The sequence below is a fragment of the Anser anser genome (genome assembly GCF_964211835.1).
Source record: "Anser anser genome assembly, chromosome: 7".
Lineage (NCBI taxonomy): Eukaryota > Metazoa > Chordata > Aves > Anseriformes > Anatidae > Anser > Anser anser.
Genome location: NC_139727.1, coordinates 26029940 through 26048385, shown reverse-complemented (window position 1 = coordinate 26048385; position 18446 = coordinate 26029940). Strand labels below are relative to the sequence as shown.

Genomic DNA, 18446 nt, shown 5'->3' with positions numbered 1-18446 from the left:
TGCTTTAAGTGAAGTGTACTTGAGGTCTTACAGATGCTGAACAGTTGTCTTGAACTTGCTTTGCTATAAAGTCTGGCTAGATAGTTGAGAAACAAAGCATGCCGCATGCTAACTAAAAAATAATTATTAAAATATATATATACATATATATTTTTTTTGGCACTCCAAATTTTTTCTTGGGGCTTTTTTGAGTTGTAGGAAACAGTAATAGCCATTAACCAATCACTTGCATGTAAAAACAAAACTAAGACATGCCTAAGTAAGGGAGATTTCCAATTAAATGTTTACCAAAGCATAGGCACGTTCAGCAGAACTTAAATGTACATTAAGTTAAATAACTGTTTTGGTACTTAAATAAAATTGTCTCAGTTGTAGGCTGAGGTTCATGCTGTTTTTCATTAGGAAAATATTTTAATAACTGCATGTGTTTTTTCATCACAAACGTAAATGTGTGATGAAACATTATCATGTGCATTGACTATATTGGATGACTTCCACAAAATGGTAGAAGGAAAAGTCCTCAGCAGGTCTCTTCAGATGACGTCCTCCAAGGTTCTTTCTTTCCCATATGGGAAGGTGAGCATTTGGAATAATTAGGGACACGAGAAGAATGACCTTCTTAAGTATCTTTTTCAGGAATAAAAATAACCTTTTCATGTGGTCGCAGGTGTGAGAAGGACATGAATTACAGTAAGAGGCTGTAGCAATGCAGTCAGTCAGCATCTCTATAAAAGTATAGGATAACAACTAGCACATTACTAGCTAGCAATATTAATACTTGAAATTTAATCTTACTTTAGGGTGCTTGTCAGAGAGAAATAATGAGGGTATACATTTAAATGACATTCACTAATCTGTAATCAGACTACAACTTTTTTTTTTCCTCTGACTCGGGTTAATTTGGCTGTCTTGTGAATGGCAGCGATTCTCACTTCTGCTAAGATTTGCTTTTCCTGCATCATTTTTTCTTCTGAAATAGAGTTTCAGTTTCTGGTGCCTTTTCATCCCCTGTGTTGTTATCTATCTTTGATACTTTCCTCTTTCTTATCCTAAACTTCTGCTGCTGCTCTTAGTGTTTATTACTTCTTTCCTGCTGTGCTTAAAGCTCTTTCTATCATTTATTTCTTCCTCTAGAGAGCTTGAATATCCCAAAGCTGATGAGAAATACCTTTCAGCTTCCTGCTGTACAAGTAACTTCAATCTTCAGTTTAGTGAGAGTTTCTTCTTCCTCTTGCTAGCCATTCATCACCTCCTCCTGAAGTGAGAGGTGATTTGTATATAGAATGGAGGGAGTCCATCTCTCGGCTGCAGCTTTTGGAGCCTCTAGGGACATAAACTTCAAAAGAAGGTATTCTCTTACAGAAAAAAGCAATGGTGGTGTATACTTACCACAAAAATATCCCCAAATCCCAAAATGTTCTTCTTAATATTATAGTGAGTGTGGAATTTCTCTTTTCCCTCCATTTCTGTCCAGGGTGAATTTGAAGATTTGGCTCCTTTTTTCATTGTAAAGCGTCTGCAAGAAAAGACATTTCTGAGGCATTTGAGAGCCAGTATGCTCGAGGGGGAACACAGCACTGCTCTAGGATAGTAATCAGTTAACAACATGAAGATCTATTTCAAATTGTTTCTAGACTAATTTATTCTTTTCACTATCTAGCTTCTTCCCTGCTGCTGCACGACCGATGTCTCTTTATTAGACAGGTATTTCTAGGTATAATGAAGGAACCCATTTGTGAAAGAATTTTTCATTCTGGGATGCTGGTTATAGCAAAATTTGAGTGTAAAGCTTAACATGATTACCTGGCTTCAAATCTGTCTATACCAAAGTTAGTAATCTCTTTAACATGTTTCAATGGAGTATGGCCTAATAAAAGCACCAAAATCATTTTTGTTTGTAGACAGAAAATAAAATATCTTGAGTAAATAAAAAGGTGTATTTGATGGCACATCTTGTTAAAAATTAATAGCTAATATGGCTCACCCCTAAGGAATATTTAAACAGTATAAGGCCAAAGTATTACATCTTCTGGTTAATATTGAATTATCAACAAAGCTTAAGCTACAGAAATTAATGTGGTTCTTTTTCTCTTCCCCATAAATTGCAGGGAAGTTATTTGTGTTTATTGATTAAAGATGATTTAGTAGTCTGTTCATTACATGTTTTATGATAAAGTCTGAATAGTGACTAATGAAGGGTGTTTCATGTCCAGGGTCATGAAAAAATGATGAGCAAGTTACGGTGCACAGGTTGATTTGTTCAAAAATAATGATGTACTACCATTGTGTGTGAGACAGATCCTTAGTCTATTTGGATTTTGTGAACACAAAATGTGTTCATTTTTTGTGATGGGGATATATAGGTGTTCATAAAACAACAGCAGATCTGAGGTTTTAATTTGTGTCTCCATCTCCTATGCTCCATTTATTTGTCGTCCCCGTCCCCGTCCCCCCCCCCCCCCCCGCCCCGAGTCAATCCCGAATTGATGTCAGTAGTTGTTTTCTGCCACATGGCCTGAAGTTGATATTTAGAGATAGTTTACTATCTTAGAGTGCTGTGCTGTTTTTAGTGTGTGGAACTGCCCTAATCCAGAGGTTTCTGCCTATAGTGAGTTGTTCATTGCTGTTCCTTTGGTTTAAAAAAAAAAAAAAAAAAGAGTTCATAATGTCTATCTTGTATGAAATAAAGAGAAACTGACAGTGACAATCTCTTCTATTAGCACAGCTTGATCTGGAAGGTATCTGTGTAGTACTATCATGTCAAGTTTTTCTATGAAAATTCATAAAAATAAGAAAATCATAAAATGTAAAATATGGATTCTCTGAAGAACAGCCAGTTTCTATGAAGCAGTATCTTTGTCACATCTGTCAGGTATCTTTGTACTTTGTCAGGTATCAAAAGCTAAAGTGATAAAAAGGAAAAAAATACTGCTATTGCAAATTGAACATCCAGTGATTAAGAAAAGAATAACATGTTTTGACTTCACATAAACCTGTTGTTAATTCTGTTGATATTGTTAACATTGTTCGCAGAAGAACAAGAAATGTTGATGAAATGTTTAAGGTAAGGCTTGTAATATAACTATTAGGGTAAATCAGGATTTGAAAGTGGCTGTGTCTTCTCAGTGGCTATCATTTGGATTTTTATGTTTTTAAGCATAGGTGACATCCCTGTAATTGTGTCATCCTTGACATTCTAATTGAATCTTTCCTTAGTATGATAAGAAAGAACTTCCAAACAGCTCAATTTTCCTGAAATACTTCTATTCTTGCTGAAATCTCACTTGAATTAAACTTTGTTTCCAATTAGGAAACTTCGGATTCATCTGTACAGTTAACTGTGTAATACTATTTCATTAAGAAGTATTATTAGTTTACTACCCTCACATAAAATATATACATTTTCTTAATGCTTTTTAAGCATGTGCATTGTATCTTAGGACATTTTTTTCACTGCATCATTAAATGTTTTTGTTTTGCAATAATTCTGAATAACTCTCTACATCTTTTTTCAGTGGATCTCCCTAAAACTCCTGTTGTCCTCGCATGGTAAACCTCTGAAAGACTATGAACTCTGGGCATTGTGTCACGAGTGTTTATGTACTCTGCACACTTGCACAGATTATCCAGGTAGAGTCAAATTTTACTTGAAAATATTTGCCTAGTTGATTGTGTTCACTGTAGTAATGTTTTGTTTATTCTGTTGATGCAAAATATCTTATGACTATTTCATTTTGTATATTGAAAAAATAACAGCCAATGTTTCTAACTTTTCCCTTTTAAATTTTGACTTTGAACTTTACTCCATTTAATGGAAATTGTCCTTAAAGAGAGACTTCTGAACACTTTAAGCAATATTTCCTTTAAAAATAAGTATTTGATATACTTTGCAGCAGAAAGATTATCTCAGCCTCATAATATGTTCCCAATGTTTGTGAAAGCTTCAAATAACTGTACAGTGGCTTAGATTCTAATTGAATTTGTGTAGTCAGCCTCTGCAACCATATTTACATGCACCCAGAATGCATAAGTGTTCAAAATACTAACACCTGAATTATGATCAGAGTCTTACATAGCCTGTAAAAGTAAACATAATGATACAAGATAGCAAGTGTGAGGCACCTTACATAAAATTCCATATTTGACGAATAAAACTGCCCTGAAGTTGAATACTGTTTTCAGATTTAGAATATTTTTGCTAGAGGAATTTCTGCTTGTTCTGAGTGTAATTGTGATGATGTTGTATAAACTGTATGTTAAAATATCCTTTGTCTTAATGCTGGTAGAGTAAGATTGGTAACTGACGAGTCATAGTTAAGTATACAAAATGTGGAATGAGATGGATTTATTATTATTTACTTAGCCGTTTCCTCTAAATCATTCCTTGAGTGCACCTTTTTTCCATTATCCTAAACAGGAATTGTACAGGTAGGAAAACATACTCCAAAGCTAGCCTTTTCATGTATTTTTGAATTCAGTCCTTCTACAAAAGGTGCTTGCAGTCTCCACTGAGACTTTATCTCCTCTCCTCTTACCAGAGGGTATTGCTTACATGTTGCTTACAAGCGTTTTAGAGGAACCAGGTGTGAATTGTCATGTTGTACTGAATTTGGCTGAGATCTGGTTTGCATGAACTGTATTGCAGATTCAGGGCCAGAGGCTTTAACTGTTGAGAAGTAATGACAGTGAGCAAGAATAATTCTCAAGGGAGCTGCCTCTGCAGAAATAACTACTAAAATTTCCAGCTCAGGAAAGCTTTTCTTTTCAAGACAAATAGTTCAGGTCCAGCTTAAATACTGTTGAAGGTAGTAGGCAAGCTTTTATTTACATTAAGCATTATGAACATTTTAATGGCATTTTAATGTGGTTTTGTACTATAAAAGCAAAGGGATGATTTTTTACTTTTCTCCCTTAGACGTCTTCAACTCATTATTCAATAACAAATTAATATTTATTTTATTCTTAGACTTCTTTAATGTATTCAATAATAAATTAAATAAGAGGACAAATAATTAAGATTATTAATATAAAGTAAGAATATACTGTCCTAGTACTCTATTTTTATTTATTTTTAAAAAAAAGAGCTTATTTGACGATATCCTTAAGGTTGCTTACAGTGGTGGTGGTGGTGGTATTGCCACTTAAGCATACCAAAAACAAAATCTTAGTTGAGCATTTTTTACATTTAATCCCAACTTCACTGTTTCAATATTTGTTGTTGTTGTTCTTTGTTGTGGAGGGGTGGATGAAGAAGGAAGAGAGGAGAGAGTTTAAATGCTTATTATAAGTTTCTTTTATTGATACCTTGTGAGAAGCCTAGAGTACATCTAGCTGTAATATTACTTTTTTATTATTATTATTTTACTTTTGTTCTTTTTGTGTACTTCATTTTCAATGCTAGATACAAAGAAAATAAAATTCCACTATACAAAATGCATCTACTGTCTGTTTGTTGGTTTCTGTTCCAACGTTACTGTTAAAGCACCTTTTGTCATAGCTTAGGGTAATCACAGACATTGCAAATTATTTTAAAAATTATTTATGTTTAATTAGTGTTAAATATTTACAAGAACAAATATTTATTATGTCTTGTACTTTGGTGGCTTGTTTTGCAGTGGTCTTATGTTTGGACACCGTACTGATTGACTGCCATGGAAGTATCCTCTTTGCTGCACCAAAAGCTGAAGGTAAACTAATATGTTGAGTGCTCTGCTTTTATTTCATTTGAGGGGGAGAGTAGAATAAAGCAAATATCTTAACTTTTGTTTCTGGTTTCTTTTCTCATTTAGAATCTTGTGATATATTTTATTTAGCTCCTGAAATTGAAGAAGAAGATGTAGATACTGAGAAGGTAATGTGGCAGGTTATGTAGGTTGCTGTTCATTTTATCAAAGGATAGTTGTATCCCTCTGCCCCTTAAAGAAGAAAGCAAAGCTCATCAAAGATTCTGATAATATTTTTCTCAGTATTTCTCATATTTCTGTCTGTTCTCATATTGTTCTACCGTAAAACTAGTTGCTTCTAAAAAATCATTTTGCCTTCCAAAATTATTTGAGTAACTGTCAAAATCTGTTCTTCAATAGTATTCCATAAGGCTTACTTATTTTCAATTTGTTAATACTGAGACAGACTTTGAAGTCATGTTTTCATGTTCTGGAGGTCATGCTAAGATCAATATATTAGACTGTCTAGGCTAAAGCCCCAATGAATCTGCTTTGGAATACTGGAAAATGTTGCTGGCAGCATATTTTTTTGGGGGGGGAACATGAATTATGGCAATGTCTTTTACCAGTACAGTTCTCCTAGACCTTTTTGCTAGAGATATAAGCCCTAAGTAGCTCTCAGACCAAAGATGATTAAAATGTTAATAAATAACAAGGTGAGCTTTTGAGTTATGGAAACAGATTTTACTGTATCTTTCTATTATGTAAGAATAAAAGAGGCTAGCTAATATGTACCTTGTGTCCTATAAGTCATTTAACATTAGAAATAGTAATAATGAAAAAAAAAAAAGGCTTTAAAAATCTACTGAAGACTTTCTGTAAATTTATCTGTAACTAGAAAACGCTCATATATCTTCTTTAAAATTTCTCTTTCTTCTTAAACTGCTTTGATCCAGCATGCAGTTTTTTTAATAGCTTCAGAAGCTTAAACTAACCCTCAAATACAATATAACAGTTTCACCAGACAGTACAAATTAATACTCTTAGTCTTTATGCTTTATTCTTTTTCTTAAGAAAATCTAAAGTAATATTTTTTCTTGTTTTCTCTACAACATTATATATAGAATAAGCTGAGTTCATAATTTCACTTTTTCCTGTTATTTGTATAACATTTTTGATTTCATGAAAATTTAGTTAGGATTATACATAGAAATAAACACTGTGTAGTGCCAGTCACAGTAACTACGTCAGTAAAGGAAATTTTTTTAAGGATATGCTGGATTGGATGGCATGTTTTTCCTAAATAAATAAATCTAGGTTGAAATTGTGAGCCCTCTTGGAATTCTGGACCTACAGGGAAGAAAATCATTTGGTTATGACAGAGCTGCTTTCTCATATTTCAAACATTCTGTACCTATTAGTAGCTTTTATTCAATAGCTCAAAAGATTCACAGGCTACTTTCTTTCTTGTGAACTTCCTTGTTACATTGTCTGTGTCATTCACTTGGTTCTAAAGGGTGCTAGAAAACATTGTGTTGGACCACAGTATCTTGCTTAGGTTTCTGTCCTCTGAGCCTTTTTAATACCTTTCATAAGCTACATGAAGAAGTACAGTGCTTTCACTTTGTCAAAATTGTATTTTTGGGGTATGCTAACATCAAGCATTAAACAGTCTGATTCTGTCTCTGTCTGAAGATTGTAATTCTTCAAATAAAATAAGAAATCTTGTGAAGATCAGGTACTTTTCAAGGTTCCCCATCATGGCATCTTCAATTGGTCTAGCTGCAGATAGCACAATAATTCCTAAAATAAATATACAGTACCTAGTTTTTCTGATAGGTGTAATCATCTCTGTAAAATATGACTTGTACTGGCAATCTTGTAATTACTTTGTGCCATTTTCTTTCTGAATTATCATGACCTTTTTAAGTAAATTACTGCTGGCCAGGCTTTATTGTAGAACTCTAAGGCTTGCAGCAATAGGTCTTTATATAAGAAAGGAGCTCTTCAAAATGTTTCTAAACCCATTTTTTTCCTGAATAATTTTCCTAGATAAAGAATAAGACAAATTTTGTCTGTTGCTCCAATAGTAGAAAATTAGCTACTGTTATTGGCCCTGCATGCATAACAGCAGTTTTTTGAAATATGATGGGATTTTTCATCAGCATCTTCAAAAGCCAAATGTAATCTGTACTTTGGAAGTGCTGGGGGTTATTTTGCAGGGAGTGAGGGGACCTTTTGGATAATTTGCTGGATTTGGTTTTGAGGAAGGGCTATTTTTTGCTTTTTTGGTTTGTTTTGTTTTCTGTTGTTGTTTGGTTTTGATTTTTTTGTTTGTTTGTTTACATCTTACCTCTCTCCTGTGTTATATCATTAGGTCTGCATTTACGGTGTTGCTGCAGTTCTGTGGATGGCAGCAAAATACAGCTTTCCACCTAATCACAAGCTAGCATTGCCAAGAAAATTAAAAAACCTTCTTCTGGATATGGCAAAAAAAAATCCTGAAGAAAGACCTTCTCTAGCTGATGCAATTAAGGTTACTAGATTTAAGCAATTTTATTTGAAACTTAGTTCTGTTTGAAGTCTAATTTTAGTGATTTGAATATCAAAATAGTAATATCTTTTCTCTGTAGTAGCCTGATATCTAACATAACCAGTCACTTTGGATGACGTTTTTAAAGTTACATCCCTAAGGATATAGAGGGCTGTGTTCTTAATTTATATTGACATTATTAATAAAGTACTTGGAATAAGTTTATAAAACATCCTAAACTTGGATTGCTTTTAATGATTTACCTTGACTTTATCCTTGTCCAAGAATATCTCACATGATGAAAAACTTATTTATTGTCTGAAAACTATGATTTTTTTTAGACATGCAGTTATTATTTACTTGAACGAGGAGTAAACAGCAAAAATATTTTGGCATTGTTGAATAAATCTGTCTTTAAGGTACGAGTGCCACCTTTTTTTAATTCTCTACATTTTTTCAATTAGTTCTGTTAAATGTGTTCCAGTCATTTTTCTCCACTGCAAATATAGTTAGATTTGTTTAGACTGATGGGGAGGGGGAGGCATTTTCTTGTAGTAATGTGCTGAGTAGAATTTTAAAAAGAAAATGCTAATAAATTCAGTTTGGACTTCAATTTTTATTGTTAGGCTGTTGAGGAAGAAGTTATCTCTTCTCAGAGTCATGGTGCTTTTGAAATTAAAAATGAAAGACTTGAAATGAGCCCTTCAGAGTCAAGTCTAGGTAAGCAGGCTCTTATGTATTTCAGTTGTTTTAATTTTCTCTAGAACAGTTCACTATATGAGATTTTCTCTGTCAAGTGCATAGGTCTTTTTCTGTCTAAATTGATTATTATTTACATTACATTTATATTTTACATGTTTTTCATCTTTCATCTAATTGTGTTTTTTGCTTTCAGGATTTGTGCCTATTACCAGTGAAAGTAAACTTATAGCAGTTAAAGGACCAGTACCGTGCCAAATTTCCCTAAACAGTGAGAAAGCTACATTACCTGCAGCATTCACCTCTCCTGCAACTCACTTTAAGCCTATCATTCTGCAACGAGATGCAAACATAACAAAGTTAGTATATCCTGAAGCAAAATAAGTTAAAGTTTCACTGTTAAATCTACTGGATGTGTCCTGTAAAAATTCTTTTTTCCTTTTCAGAGAGGTTCACACGCCAGCTACTGAGCAATTCAAGAAAGAGATGAGAAAAGAAAAACACATGGACCACAACAAATCAGGATATGTAGAAGACTCTAAAAGCTATGGTATCAAGGACACAGTTGTTGTTGAAACTGCACCTGAAATACCTGAGTGTCATTTACAAGTTCCAGGCTTCTCATTCCAAATATCTTCAGAAGAGCAAAAGTCAGGCAGTGTGCTTACTTCTGCAGTTACATTACCATCACCATCTGATTCCTCACATGTTCTACAAGAAAAAAGCATTTTATCTGATGTTCCTTCAAGCTCCTTAGCTTGTCCTACATCTCCTAATTCTCTTCATATAAATAACATCATTCTCAAACATGACTCAGAGAAAAGAGTTTTAACATTTGTACCAGTACACTTAGCTGTGTCTGAGCAAATACCAAATAAGCCTCTTCGTTCAAGAATTGCTTCTGATTGCTATCATAGTTTGCCAGTGCTACTTTCAAGTACTATTGCAAGTTATCAGCTGAGCATGCAAACAGAAAATGAGTCCTCCCCCTGCAAATTGCAAAACTGTGAGACTACTAATACACAGAACGCATTTGACAAAAGTAACCAAGTTGTTCAAACAAACTGCCAAGAAATTGAGTGTGCTACAACCGTAGACAGTATTTTTACTGACCAAGGACATACACCATGTACCTCAGTGGATCAAAGTACTTCTTGTGTCTTTGATGTAGAAGTCCTGTCTCATCGGAACAGAACAAATGACACTTTGCTACAGGAAGTGGTTCATCTTATACAAGAAGAGTTTGCATTTGATGGCTATCTAGAGAATGGAGTTGAAGTTTTTGATATGGGTATGTACAATTTCTTCTGTATGTCATATCACTGATATGTAAGATTATTATTAGTAGTATCTTTTTTCTCTATTTTTCTTAATTTGTTTTATTTTGTTTGTTTTTCTTTTTTTTTTTTTTTTTAAAAAAAAAGGTAACTTCATTTTAACATTAAAGGAAATTAAGTTTGGTGTGTTCTCTGATACAATCTGTGAGAAGTTTTGTGACCTCTACTGGGATGAAAAATTACTGGAGAATCTCTATCAAGTAGTAAATGGAGAAAGAGCTTCACATTTATGGTAACTATTTTTCAGTGTTTTCCTTCTTACAGTTCAATTTAATGCTCTCTACTTCCTAGAAGCAGGAAAGGATATGCAGCTCCTCTTCAGGTATCTTTATTTCTTTCCTGTCAACTGATAATTTCCCAGTCTATCAGATCATGGCCTTCTCCATAGCAAATAGTGCTTAATGACTTAAAAGAAGATATTTCCTATTAAGCTTGTCTGTAACTCCATCCTAGGATAGCTGAATAATGGAGATCAAATATTGATCCTGATTAAATGTTTTCAACCTTTGTTGGAGAACTTCAAAGTTGTGATAGAGGCTGTTTAATCAGAAGTGAAATAAATTGTCCCTACTGTTCAGTTTAATTATTCTATTTGAGTTCTGTTCTTTATGCATTATTCCAAACTCTCATTAAGTTAAAAATAAATTACCTTGGTACATCTCTTTGTTCTAATCACACTTAAGGACAAAGAAATTAATTTAACTTTACTAGAAATATTTTACTTAAACTTAGTTTGATTCAGTGCTCCTTCTGGCAATCTTTTGTAGGTTGCCCGTTAAGTGAGAAAACCCCAGCTTAATTCATTTCTTATTTTTACTACTTCATCTTCAGTGACTTATCTGCCAGAAAAATAATAAAAATCATTCCCATTTTATTGCAGCATCCAAATGTCGTATACTTTATCAAAAAAAATACTGAAGGCTATTGTAAACAGCGATGTGTTTATATGTGGAAGTTATGTATGTTTTCTTTGTCATGATCTGGAATTACAAACTGGAAGTTTTGACAAAGAAGCTGGGTGAATATGGTATAGAAAAAAATCAGTGTTAAAAGATATATTTGCTTTACAGCAAGTTTCAGGGATAATAGACTACATCCAAATATCAGGCACCAACTTGCTGGCCCATTTTCCATTTGGTTGAGATTTCTAAGAAGCCATGAAAACTGGTGGGAGGTTAGGTTCTTAATTCCCGGAGTTGAATGTTATGGCATGAGAAACTTTAGCTGTTGTAACTGAATTACTGAGATATATGAGGAAGTCATCCTCTTTCAACTGCCAATGAAAAGCAAAGTCTTTGAGAGCAGGAGTGGAAAGGAAATAATGTATTATTCACTGTAAAAATAGAGGTCTAGCTTTTAGCTCACACTCAAGAACGACCTTTTGAAACTGATATCAGATATCTCGGAGACACTGCTTACTTAGTATTCTTCAGACACTGCTGAAGAATATAATGGTTTTTAATTGTTACCTTCTTTGACTTAAAATTATCATTATTCTTATTAGGGATGGCTTACAGTCACAGTGTTATCTAGAGGGTGAATCCTGAGTGATAAACCTTTTACAGTAATTTGTGATATAAGTTGTGTATAGAGTTATGCCTTTTGTCTGTATGTGTTTTGATACTTCTGTTGGAATTTTGCCAGTTGCTGTAAAGGGAAATCTCTGCAACTTACTCAGTATGCTTTAATGTCCATTTGTAATTTTTTTCTTGTCAAATAACGCCTGAAGCTGAACATGCAAACTTCAGGAGGTAGTTAAATGCAGTGAAGTCCTTCACATAGGTGATGACAAAGGACATTTGTAAAATCTCATTTTATCCTAATGTAAATATATAAGGATATGAAATGTTATTTTTCCGAAACCTCATGTATTTTCAGCATAGCTGAAGCAGATGACTCAAAGCGTGGCAGTATATTCCAAGATCTGAAGAAATCTGACAGCTTTTTGGCAAGCAGTGATCAGACAGAGGGTAAGAAGGGAATTTGTGTTTCTAGATCTTTGTGTGTGCTGGGAATCTATCAATGACTCAGTTTTGGAGAGGTTGCCACTTTCAGTGGGTTTTCAGGAAAATATTCACCTTAGCACTTACAAAAATTATCAGTGAATCTGAGCATTATCAATGCCTTGGAACTGTTGTCTTTTATATGAAACTTACGTATGACCAACTGTCATTGGATGTGGGGATGCCTTTTTAATTTGCTAAAGTAAGATGTGACTGTTGAAAAAATCCTGAATCCTAACTGCTACATGTTGTTTTCTTGTGTTCATCCAGTAGATGTTTTTACCTCCTTCCTGGTAATTCCTCAATGACTTATTTCCCTATTCTATTCACTGAAGTAATTTTTTTTAAAAGATAGCAAAAGGAACTATGGGTCAACTGATTTGTTTATCAATATATCATGTGATGCAGAATTTTTGCCTTCTGAACACAAACTTGTTTACAAGACACCATTCCGTGGCAGTTGTTGAGGTTATATTAGTGGATTGTTTATTTGAACTACTTCAGAGTGGGCTTTGCATTTTTTCCAGCATACTTTGTAACTGAATATTTACAAAATATTTCATCTTTCAGTTACTAAATTAGAGTCTGACCTGGGACTGGTAAATTCCATTTTTATAACAAACATTGTCCTCTCTAGGCTTGGTATATTCAAGGAAAACTTGTATTTGATTCCTTTTGTATGAGTTGTTGTTGTGTTTTTTTTTTAATAGCATTTCACAGAGATGGAAGAAAAATACTTGAGGAATTCTTATAAGAAGGACAAAAACAACAGCATATTTAAAGATCTGCTCTTAGTCTTTGTTTTGCTAAACTGGACCGTCACCACTTTTTATGACAATATCAAAATGGATTTTCTTTTTCCTTGTTAACCCTAGCAGCACTTCTGTGTGCCTCTTTTTAAGAAAGATTAGCTCAACCTGAGAGAGGGGGCTGTATGCAGTACTCTGCGTGAGGTTCTCAGTGGTTTACAACATTATTGATCTTTGCTGGACATCTTTAGTTTTATACAATATATCATATTAAATTGCGATACAGCTCAGTTACATATTTAAAGTACAGAGAGAAGTGAAGGTATATGTGTATATATGCAACTACACATAGTAATAAACTGCAGTGTTAGGAAGAATAAGAAGATAATGTCTGTTGTTGGCAAGGGAATACCATTGAAGAGCTATGCTTCTGAAACCTTAATAGAAACTACTGCACATTTCTGGGTATCTCAACAGTTTTATTAAAAAAAAAAAAAAAAGCCATGCTTTGTGCAGCTGCCACAGACTCAGTTATGCCATTTGTTTCTGTAAATTTACATTATGAAACCTTGCCTATTTCAGGAGTCCCAAATCTCCTTTCCAGCATGTTTCCATTAATTCTTACATAAAGTGCATATTATTCCATCTATTTTTAAACTTTGTTACTTCTCTGTTTTGAGCAAAGTTAGATAGTTTACAGAACAGCTTATCCCCCTACTGTCACTTAACTTTTATGGCATAACGTCAATTTGTAAGTTTGTACTTGGCTGCTGTTATGCTCTGTTACAATTTTCCATTTTGGCTCAGAGTGAGTGCAAATGTAGAGCCAGACTTTCCCATGGGGTATGTGACTTCTTTGCACCAGTAATTCAGGTCCATTTGACTCCAAGTCTGGCATATCCAAGCCCTGGAGGATTTCTCAAATGAGAAGAGAGAGTTGTGGCAGGCATAAAAGCACCTGTCAGAATCATACCAACTTTTCTTTGACTGTCACCTCAATCCCTGACATTTGGTAGTAGCTGTTATAACTGCATAGAAGTCCCATCATAGCCCAAGGGAATGAGTAGAAAGTTTAACGTGTCCCCTTTGGCTGTGTCAAATACTCTTGCCATCTATGTATGGATTAAAAGCTCAAGACCTGTAGATGAAAAGGACCTTAAGAGCCAAGCTTTTGCTAATGTGTACACAGGTCTGATATTTGATTTTTGTTTAGAAGTTTCTGTACTATGCTTTTATTAAATGCTTGTTCTACATATGCGGAATGTATTTTCTAATTTTCAGAAACTTACTGACCAAAACTTAATCATTCTGAAATGTCTTTAACCTTTAACATTTTACAACACGCAGTTGAGAAGAAGAAAGTACAGAGCCAAAATAGATATGTAACACTGTTAGAGGGCATAGGTAGTCTCATGACTGCATTTTGTATGTGTAGTGTTTAAATTTAACAAAGCATGCATTACAGCGTGACCATTATTTCTCCCCTCACCTCTACACTCCCTCTAGGAGAAGGGGAAGCAACCTTTGACATGAAGGATGAGCTTATGATAAATACATCATTAGCTGAGATGAATTTTGATGGGACGCCTTCAGATAATTTCAAAAAAGAATCAAGGCTGCAGAATACTACCCCTATAGAAAAAGAAGGACAATGTTTACAAAGCAATGGCTGTCATACTGGTCCAGACTTTGCAGAGGAAAATGTAGAGCCACAGGAAGAGACCATGATAAAGACAGCTGGAAACAACTACCTTGTGCCTCCAAATCTACCTGACTTTCATGGCTGTAGTCCGGGTTGGAGCAGTGCATTTTATGGAGCTGAATGTTTTGATTCAGAAGTTCATAGTTATATGAAAAATCTTGGAAAGCAGAAATCAAGTGAGTCACAAAATATAGATGCTAAAAAAGTGGTGAGTACATTGATTTAAAATCATTAAGATCCCTCTTTACTTGCTGGTTAAAAGTATGATTAAATTTGTTGCATTATAGTGATTTCAACCCCACTTTCTTCTTTTAAATACTGACTCTGTTGTACTCTTTATATAAAAAGGTCTTGGTATAGTAGAATATCTTTAAGATTATATACCTGAATATTTTTATAATATTGTATTAAATGTTCTTTTGCATAATCTTTTATTAAAATGCTTTTTAAAGGTCTTGTTACTACAAATTCAACAGAGGATAATTTGTCAGCTACTTCTTGTTCTCAACAAATATTTTTTCTTTTAATACCACAGTATCAATAATAATTTTATTGATCTTTCTGCTGGCTTTACTACAACACTGACTTTCTGTGAAACCCGGTGTATTTAAAATAAAAACACAGAATCATAATGCTCCAATTGCTCCAAATGTTAAACCCTGAGCATTTAACCTGAGCAAAGAAAAGCTTCATAAAATTCTGCTATTTTTTCAAACTCTATCAGTCATGGATGTTACAAGTTTTGACTAGTCTATATATAAAATAGTGAAAGAAATATGAAACTGAGATTTATGGGTTTTCTTTTCTGCTATTGCAGCAGACAGGAGACCATGATTCTTAGCTGTAAGCCAATCAGTTATGAATATGTGGGCGAAGTGCAGCTCTACCCAGCTTCTTTCTGCTATCTCTATGCTGCCTGATTCATCAAACCAACCACTACAAATCAACTGTGAAAATATATGGCATGACTTTAATTTCCATACCAATAGCTGACAAAGACTTCAGTTCATACTTCATTTTGAACAATGGATGTTGCTGGTATGGTTGATAGGGGTAGGATTTAGCATTTATGAGTCCTTGTGTATTGTACTTATGTACCAATGTAGCTAACAGCTGCATTTGTACAGCTAAGTGTTTTCAGCTAGTTTTATTTGATAATATGAGTATTTATACATATTATACTTGGAGCACAAGTTATTTAGAAAATAAATGGGGTCATTAGCACTTCATAAATGTTAACGGTTAACTCTGTGTGTAAACATCGAATAAGCGCTGTGCAAATTTCAAGGGGAATGACGCACTATCTGAACCAAAATACTGAGAAAATAGAATTAGACTCAATGTGAAAATTAACATGGGGAGCTCAAAAAAAACCAGTTATTTTAGTATATAGTAGCTGATTTTCTACTGTAAAATCTAGCAGACATGTCTAGCAACATGTCTCATATCCAGGCCAGAAGGACTACAAAGGCCAAAGGATGGCTGGTAAGTGATTCGTTTGAGTAGGAAGGTGGTTTGAGTTGCTGGAGGAAATTTCTACCTGTCTTGTAAGGTAGAGCTGTTTGTCTCCAGCCTCTCCTTCCTTGTCATCTGTTAACCGTTTTTGTTTCAGAAAACATCTCACATTATCTGTAGTCTAATTCTCATTACCTGGCAAGGATTATATCAACCTATGTTTTGTCCCAGGTTGCTGACAGTCTTGCTTCCTTGCTGTGTTTTTAAAAGGTCAACAATAAAGTTGATCTGATTCTACAACTCTGCAGCAAAGTGTGCTTAATCAGTGTTTAGGGGTTCTATTTCAAAGAGTGAATTTATTATTAGTCATTTGGGCATGACTACAGTTGTCCTGACTTAGTGGCACTACCCTGTGATAAGGATAGGTTTATTTGTTCAGTTCATTTGTTCTTGTCTGCAACAGTAATTGAGTACTTAATGAGAGTTTAACCACATAAAAAAATACAGTTTTGGAAACATATATCTCATTAATGGTCTTCTCTCTCCAATAGATATTGAATCATTTGAATGTTTTGTGTTTTTTTTTTATTCACCCTCTAAAACTAAATGCAATTAAATTTGCTTATGTATTTATTTTAATTTGAATACCTGTAAGTAGGTTTGATAAAATCAGGCTGAGAGAAACGCTAATTGCCAGAACATATTATTTGGTATAATTTCATTTATGACAGAATCAAATGCCATAAAAATAATTAGCATTTCTATTATTCTGCTCAAACCTGTTGAATACTGCCTGCACCTTAGATAGGTTATGATTTAATTAAATATAAAAAGTAAAATACATTTGTTATATGAACAATATTAACAATGGGATTCATCAGCTAATAGGATTCAAAAAAGTGGTAATACTTACCCTTCTGTTTAGAACAAATGTGAAGTAACTAGCACAAAAAGTAAAATATCTATGGATCAAAGGTGACACTTTCAGCTGTCATAATGATTATTAATGTTTTACTGTGTAAGCGTTTATCAGATAGTTCCTTGCAGTTCTAAGGTTCAGCAAAGGTTCATCTTAATTTAGAAAAGTTAGTTTAATTTTTATTCAAATTCATATAAATAGCTTTGGGCTTGCTCAGTTCTCTTAGAAGTTTGCAAACTGTTGTTACTTTCCTTATGCATCCTCTCCCACATCTGTATTGCTCCTTACACAAGCTAAGTGCTTGTCCCCTGCCTCCCATCACCTCTGGTCCAGGAGCTGCTGGTTTTGCCCCCTGGCACAGGACACATCCAGGCAAACAAATTCAAGTCCTTGCACTAGAGCAAGAACAGGAGGCAACTGCCAGCGCTGCCATTTCTCCAGGGGGAAGTCCAACTCAGCCCTCACAGTTAGAAGGTTTTTTTTCTGTACTCTGATAAGCTTGCTTGCAGTTCTCTTGCAGCCCCAAGCCTTCACCCTTATCCTGTTTGCCCACACTGAGTTTCAGTTCTCTCTCTAGATCTCATAAGCTACTTGTCAGTCTCCACCAAACTTCTCTGCATCCAGACAATGACTACAAGGTTTCTAGCAAAAGCTTTGCATATTCTGTCCACACTTTTCCCTTTACCATTCTTTTTCTCTTTTCCTTTCCCTTCTCCCAATATTCTGTATCCTTTGGGGAAGCTACTCGTCAGCATGTAAAAAGTCCTGTTTCATGGATAGTTTGGAATTTGTAAATTTCCCAGTGAAACAAAATCAATCATTATTTCGTTCCTTAGACTTAGCAATGTTCTGTAGAAAAGTGTCCTGACGAGTTAAATGCTCTTCAGAGGATGCAGAACGTCATCGAATAACAACTGAATATACGAGTTCATCAAAAATGTTTATATTCTAGACCTAAAATGGAAGATATTCTAGAATGGACTGGGAATTAATGTGTCTTTTGCTTCTGACTTCATTGCTACTCATCTAAAATTATTTAAGGGACAAGCCACTTCCTAAAATACCTATTAGATTCCAAACATCAGAAAATAGCCACTCTGAGTCTCTTTCTGTGATTATATTCTTGTAATCAACTTGTTTTCACTTTAACTGATGAAATGAAAACAAACCTTTAAGTAAATCAAGCTGTCTTTGATTCAGAATCTAGATAATAGCTTTTCTGTGCTTCCACTGTTCTCTACATGGTGACTGTGTAATGGTAATTCTTTTAAAAATCCACAGGGCTTTTGTGACTTGCTACTAATGAACTATGTTGTTAAGCCTTTTGAGCTTTTGTGAAAAACAGTGACAGATTTTTCTCAAACTCAAATTAGTTTCCAGTAAGTC

General features: G+C 34.3%; 1 protein-coding gene across 3 annotated transcripts in view; it reads left to right on the top strand.

The window, feature by feature from the left end:
• The window catches only part of KNDC1 (kinase non-catalytic C-lobe domain containing 1), a 61670-nt gene that overhangs the window by 28845 nt on the left and 14379 nt on the right, over positions 1 to 18446 (top strand). For all 3 annotated transcript variants that reach the window (XM_083843125.1, XM_083843123.1, XM_083843124.1), the window contains exons 7-17: positions 3516 to 3630; positions 5616 to 5687; positions 5790 to 5851; positions 8041 to 8199; positions 8538 to 8615; positions 8823 to 8916; positions 9092 to 9254; positions 9342 to 10186; positions 10320 to 10464; positions 12111 to 12202; positions 14491 to 14894. In XM_083843125.1, coding sequence (XP_083699251.1) covers positions 3516 to 3630; positions 5616 to 5687; positions 5790 to 5851; positions 8041 to 8199; positions 8538 to 8615; positions 8823 to 8916; positions 9092 to 9254; positions 9342 to 10186; positions 10320 to 10464; positions 12111 to 12202; positions 14491 to 14894 — 2229 coding nt within the window. The remainder of the gene's footprint in view (positions 1 to 3515; positions 3631 to 5615; positions 5688 to 5789; positions 5852 to 8040; positions 8200 to 8537; positions 8616 to 8822; positions 8917 to 9091; positions 9255 to 9341; positions 10187 to 10319; positions 10465 to 12110; positions 12203 to 14490; positions 14895 to 18446) is intronic.